This window comes from Equus quagga, chromosome 14, assembly GCF_021613505.1.
Source record: "Equus quagga isolate Etosha38 chromosome 14, UCLA_HA_Equagga_1.0, whole genome shotgun sequence".
NCBI classification, from domain to species: domain Eukaryota; kingdom Metazoa; phylum Chordata; class Mammalia; order Perissodactyla; family Equidae; genus Equus; species Equus quagga.
The window spans coordinates 87,153,809-87,160,808 of NC_060280.1; the positions used below are offsets into that span (position 1 = coordinate 87,153,809).

At 40.6% G+C, this 7,000-nt stretch overlaps 1 protein-coding gene across 1 annotated transcript; it reads left to right on the forward strand.

Moving 5' to 3' along the window:
- The first annotated feature begins 1,454 nt into the window (after nt 1–1,454).
- LOC124225643 (zinc finger protein 709-like) lies at nt 1,455–3,900 on the forward strand. The gene is made up of 3 exons (XM_046638290.1): nt 1,455–1,468; nt 1,801–2,213; nt 2,640–3,900. The coding sequence occupies exons 1-3, from the start codon at nt 1,455–1,457 to the stop codon at nt 3,206–3,208; spliced, it is 996 nt and encodes a 331-aa protein (XP_046494246.1). The 3' UTR covers nt 3,209–3,900.
- Nucleotides 3,901–7,000: the final 3,100 nt, after the last annotated feature.

The window sequence follows — 7,000 nt, forward strand, 5'->3', positions numbered from 1 at the left end:
TTTCACTTCCCTGGAACTCCCCTGTTCTCCACCTATGGACTCATCCCTTCCTCCAATTTTCATGGCTTCTTCCTTGTGCCTGAGCTCTCAGTTCATAGTAATTCCAGCCCCGTCAAAGCATACAGCATGACAAAGGTAGAACTGAGTCCATGATCAATATTTCACAAGTTAAAAGCAGTGTTTCACCAGAAGAATATTTCCTTTCAGCCAGCTGCGTCTGATTACCTGTAATGGCCTGGCATAGTTTAGGACAGGGTGGGCAGCTGAGCTTGGTCAAAGTGTGATTTTCACTGGACTCCTAAACTCTCAGTTTGGTCATGGGAGCAGACCAAAAAGCTTCCAGTTGTTCACTGTGTTTTTATTCACTGAAACATCCCATAGATTTCACCCTCTGCTTCATGGAGTGCCGTAACCGGTGGGTAATATGGAAGAAGATGAAAGAACTTTTCTTACGAGGGATCATTGGTCCACAAATGATAATATTTATTTCATTTGTATAGCATTTCTGTCATTTCCCAACCCGTTCTGGAACTTGTTATTAGAGAGAAACAGGATATAATGTCATCACAGTAAAACTGTGTAAATATTTCCATGTGTTCATAATATTGTTAAATTGATGAGCATGTGTACAGAAAAAAAGCGAGTTTGTGATGATCACAACATAGAATGAATGTTTGGAGATAACAGAATCCCATGTTACCTTCCTAGAATTGGAGTATAGATCCCCAGTGCTATCAGCCTTATGCATCCTGCCCTATACACATTTGTGGTGTTTCAGGACTCAGTGGCCATTGAGGACGTGGCTGTGAACTTCACCCCAGAGGAGTGGGCTTTACTGGATCCTTCACAGAAGAGACTCTACAGAGATGTGATGTGGGAAACCTTCAGGCACCTGGCCTCAGTAGATAAGAGTGAGGACATTCCTTCACTGCATCAATGAGAGAACAAGTGCTGCTTGCCCATGAAGAGTGTTCTAAGGCCCTGGCCTGATGGTGAGGTGGTTAAGTTCGCACTTTCCGCTTTGGTGGCCTGGGGTTCGCCAGTTCGGATCCCGGGTGTGAACATGCCACTGCTTGGCAAGTCATGCTGAGGTAGGCGTCCCACTTACAAAGTAGAGGGAGATGGGCTCAGATGTCACCTGAGGGCCAGTCTTCCTCAGCAAAAAGAGGAAGATTGATGGCAGATGTTAGCTGAGGGCTAATCTTCCTCACAAAATACAAAAAGAATGTTGTGAGATGTAGAAGGTGGAAAGAGCAGGTTACTAAATACAGTAGACATGGCCATAGATTATCAAATACTTAGAATCTACAACTTTTTCTATAATTTCTAATATTTGGAATAAACTTTCTGTGTCTGCATTTCAGTAATAACATGGGAAGATCATGATGTTAAAGATCAGTGCAAAGACCAGCAGACAAAACTACAGTGAGTGACACAGTAGAAATCTCTGTGTCATGTACGATTCCTTGTACGTTAAGAAATTTTTTTTACAAAGAGAAAACAACGCTTGCTTCAAATTTAGGTATTCTTAGGAAATTTTCACCAAGTATACTTTCTGAAATGTGATGTAGAGGTTCACTTTTTGCAAAATAGTTTGCTTAGAAATAGTATTAGTGAACCCTGTGAATGAATATCACTGTTTGGATAATAGCAAGGGTGAAGTCCTCTTGCAGAAAATTCAGTATATTTCATTTCAGAGAATTCACAGAAGGAAGAAAACATGAACATTCCCTATAAATCATAATAAACGTAAAATCCTTAATAGAGAAATGACTAACAATGTGCTTCTCATTTGTACAGAAGGCATGTGGTAGGGAGACTCTGGGAAAGTGAAGAGGGTAGTCAGTGCGGAGGAAACGTCAGCCTTCTTCCAAATCTCAGACTGATCAAGAAAACTACAGGAGCTAAACCATGGGGATGCAGTGCATGTGGAAGAGCCTTCACGCATCATTCATTGCTGAAAACGCACATTACACGTCACACTGAACATAAAACATATGACTATCAAAAATATGGAGAGAAGCCACATAAATGTAAAGAATGTGGGAAAGCCTTCACTTACCTCACTTTACTTCAAACACATGAAAGAACTCATACTGGAGAGAAACCCTATGAATGTAAAAAATGTGGTAACACGTTTGCTTCTTCCAGTTCTCTTCAAATACATGGAAGAATTCATACTGGAGAGAAACCCTATGAATGTAAGAAATGCGGTAAAGCGTTCACTTCCTCCACTTATCTTCAAATCCACGTAAGAACTCACGCTGGAGAGAAGCCCTTTAAATGTAAAATATGTGGTAAAGCCTTCATTTCTACCATTTGTCTCTCAACACTCAGAAGAACTCACACTGGAGGGAAACCTTACAAATGTAAAAAGTGCAGTAAATCATTCACTTATTCCAGTTTTGCTCAAAGACATGGAAGAATTCATACTGGAGAGAAACCCTACAAATGTAAGAAATGCGATAAAACATTCACTTCTTCCAGTTCTCTTTGAATACCTGAAGGAACTCACACTGGAGAGAAGCCCTTTAAATGTAAAATATCTGGTAAAGCCTTCATTTCTGCCAATTGTCTCTCAACACATGAAAGAACTGACACTGGAGGGAAACACTACAAATGTGAAAAATGCCCTAAAGCATTCACTTCTTCCAGTTATCTTCAAATACATGAAAGAATTCATACTGGAGAGAAACCCTACAAATGTGAAAAATGCAGTAAAGCATTCACTTGTTCCAGTTATCTTCGAGTCCATGAAAGAAGTCACAGTGGAGAGAAACCCTACGAATGTGAACAATGTGGTAAAGCGTTCACTTCTACCAGTCATCTTTCAATACATAAAAGAACTCATACTGAAGGGAAACCCTATGAATGTAAGAAATGTGGTAAAGCATTCAGTTCTTCCAGTTCTTTTCAAATACATGGAAGAATTCATATTGGAGAGAAGCCCTTTGAATGTAAAAGATGTGGTAAAGCCTTTGGTTATACTGCTTCTCTTTCAAAACATGAAAGAAATCACACAGGAGCAAAGCTCTATGAATGTAAAAAATGCAGTAAAGCATTCACTTCTTCCAGTTCTCTTCAAATACATGAAAGAACTCACACTGGAGAGAAGCCCTCTGAATGTAAAATATGCAATAAAGTCTTCACTGCTTCCAGTTCTCTTCGGGTCCATGAAAGAAGTCACAGTGGAGAGAAAGCCTCATGAATGTCAGGAACGTGAGACAGGCTTTACTTCTCATACAAGCTTTTGAGGATATGCACAAATGCACAGGAGAGGATAAACCATGTAGACATAAACAATTTGGAAAGACTTTTGTCATCCCAGTTCTTCCTGAAGGCATGAAAGGACTCACTTGATAAAAACGTCTTGAATGTAAACAGCATGAGAAAGACTTCAATTGGCCTACATCCTTCTATGTGAAACTCCCACCAAAAAGAAATGTAAATGTAAGTCATGTGAGAAAGCTTCATGGAAATTAATTTGTATATAAGGTTGTGGAAAACGTTCAACATGAAAGAGTTGTTATAAAATAAATAGATTGTATCTATCAAGCCTTTCTTAAAGTGCCACATTGGCTGTGGATTTCTATTAATTACTTCAGAAATGAATATTGAGGTGAGATGATTCAGCTAGTCATCCTTCATAAATAGTAAATAAGATTCATAGGTAGTGCTTTTCCGTTACGTCAGTTAATAATATTTTATCTTTAGTTTTTTAAATAATGTTTTAATTGTTCTGTGTTAGGGGGCTATTGAAAAGTGGCGGTTTGTATTTGTCGTGATTTTCTTACTGGCCTTGTATTACAGTTCCTGCACGTGCCTCATCCATTGTACATATTGTACATGTTTCAGAGAAAGCTCCTTTTTGGGGGTGGTGGGTGGAGGAGCCTGTTTTTATGTTCTGCACTATTAAACAGTTGGAAAAGAATTTATGTGTGGCAAGTTTATCCAAGAATGTACTTCCTGTGAATTCTTGTTTTCCTATTTGGGCCTTTGCAGTTTCTCCTTCCTTCTGACTGGTATTGGGTGAATAGACTTTGAATTAAGTAGAGGCCTGTGGCAGGGCAACAAAATCTAGAGCTGGACACATCACCCCTGTAGTGCATCATGTCAGTGAGGGTAATCTGAAGAGCTAGATCGTTAACAATCCGTCCCATTGCTGGCTCCTTGTTGGAATTCCCCAATGGCCTCACTTGCATGAGATCTGGAAGGCAGAAGCACACAAGGCCTTAGGCAGATTTTCGAGCCATCACACAGGGTGGGAGACAGTTCCATAGGAGCTTCAAGGACACCACCTTCCATCCCTTTTTCTGGATTCTTTTCCCTTCTTGTCAAGAGTATCTTGAAAACCAGCAATAACTAGTTGATTTCCATTTTGGTAGAGATGCATTTTCCACCAGTTTCACATCAAAGATCCATTCGAGTTAGGGTCTTTCTGTAAGGCCTCTTGTGTCCACCAGGAAGCCAATTCAGACCTTTGTGGTGGGAGTGTTGTCTGATTCCCCTTTTCTGTAGGTGATAATTGAATACGGTCTGATGTGTATAGGAAACAGCTTTGCTGTTGATAGTGCTAGTGAGCACATTTTCCTGCTTGACCGTGGCATCTCCAATGCGATGTAAAAAGAAGCACCTGCGAGTTTGTTTCTTTGCTTCTGGTGCAGCTGCTGCCTTCACCCAGTTCTTCCGTGTGAGAACAATCACCTTTCTCACATTGGGAAGACTGTGTATTTCCTGTTACTTGTAGTTTGAATGCATTTCGTCGATATGTTCTCAGTAACCCTTGAGTGTACGTCAATAAGACTATGTCCATCTGTTTGGGAAATGAGCACTTCTGTAGTTGTTTCATTGATGTATTTTATGAACTGTTCCAGTCCATCCTATGTTAATAAATATTAGTGTGGATTTCATTGTTACAGACTATTAATATCCATTTTTGATCATGGATCTTCAGATATACTTTACAGTGTTCTTCATTTAATCATTGTATGGTTTAAGTCAATTTTATCATGTGCAAACCAATTCAGGGATTTCTTCCCCAGGCAAACTATTTCTTATTCTTTGACAGTCACAGTTATCGTCATGAAAATAATTCCTCATTCATTTTTAAGCCAAAAGTTAACCATCAGGGCTTTTTTCAGTGCCCTCTTCCGCTGACCTGCAGGATTGCGCCTGCAGTCAGAGAGGAGTGTCAGGAATTCTAGTAAGAATGACCACAGACCTAAAGGACCTTGAGGTGTAGCGGTAACAGTGCTCAAAGGACTTCTTACAAGATTCTGGCCTGTGTTTGTGGGTTGGACTGCTATTCAAGGAGGCACGTTATTTTCTGTCTTCAGTGATGTGAGGAGGTAAACTTAATTCTATCTTTTGTAAACTTTTTGCTTTGTGAACCGAATCATTGTTTTCTCGAAGGCAAAAACAATAGAGTGAAGGAAAGTTAAATTTTAAGAAGTTGCAGTCAGTCATTTTAGTAAGAACAAGGAAAAGAGTCATTTTTAGGATTTGGGCTTTTATCCTTTATCATTTTTACCTCTGTGGTCACAAAATACTGTTAGTTTCATCTTGGAAACTGTACTTTTAATGAACAAGCTGTCAGACACTTTTCTCTTCAGCAGGGTAAGACTTGGCCTTGCAGTGGATGCAGCCAGCTCCTGGTCCTCTGGAACAGCTTTGCCTTTCCTACTTACAGTCAAAACACCGATGTATTTCCTATGGTGTATTGGACACTGTTTACTATGAAGTACCTCATTTAAATAGATAAATTCTCTTCTTGGTATCCTACATAGCTTTTTCAATATGTCCTTTAGACTCAGCTGAGGCCTTTGAGTTTAGGGATATTGTGAGACAACGCAAACCCAGCCGGGTAAATAGGTCCACTGTGCCACTCTGAAGCCTTTCCTTCTCTGAGACTGTGCTCTTGCTGGTACCGTTTCAGCGTCCCTCACAAGCCATGCAGTGTGGAGCCCAGGTAGCTGATCACAGGTTTCCTTTCCATATGCTTAGATGTGCAGCACATGATGTGGAAACTTGGGGAGAAGCAGTAACAGCTTCAAGGTTTAAAACAGCAACGGGAATGGAATGTTTTCCCTTTTTTTAGTGTAAACTTATGAATTGGAGGGGTTTCATTCCAATGGACACCACGGGATTGTTCTTTTGAGGTGATGGGTTGTTTTTCATCTTTTGGTGGCAGTATTCCCATACATTTGTGAAAACTCATGAGACCACCTGAAGTATTTTATGTATCTTTACATATGTATTATGTATAGTTACTAGAAAATGAATAGTATAATTGCTTTCACATGATAGAAGAATGTCACGGTCTCCTGAATCTGCATTTTAATGTGCTCAGATCTTTCCACCACTGTGGGGTCCTTCTTAGGAAGGTTGCAGGACTGACAACAAGGACTCAGTCCTCAACAGGCCTGTTTTGCAACCCTCTCTTCATTGAGAAAACACGCCCTAGGGTTGCACCTGCCCTCAGCTCATACTCCTAACAGGAGTGACGCGAAAGGCCTCCCAGACTCTGTCTTTGAGTGTAAATCAGGTTCATTGATTTGGAAATACCATGGTCTAAAACATAAAAGTGCACCCCAAGCAGAAGCTGCCTGGGACATCCTTATTCACGTGCAGCATCATCAGATCTCACTGCCATCCATAGACCATTTCCAGCTCTTCATTTCCCACTCAAGCCTACTCTGTGCCTGCTCACTTGGAAAAATCTTTAGAAATCCACACATGTCGCACTCTGTACATTCTCTCTGAGGCAACAGGAGGGGCCTGTGAGCTGAGAGGGTGGCAGAAGCAGTGGTAGAAACCATGCCATGAGCACATTCTGTCAGCCACAGTGACACAGCCTTCTCAAATTTTTCAGATCTGCTTGCTTGCTTATTCACACGACACTTAGAAATTGACTTACGTTGAATTGGGAAACAAAAGGCTCTGGACTGTTTGAAATAACATTCCATTAGTGTCCCCCTCCCCACAGTCCTTCTCAAAGATG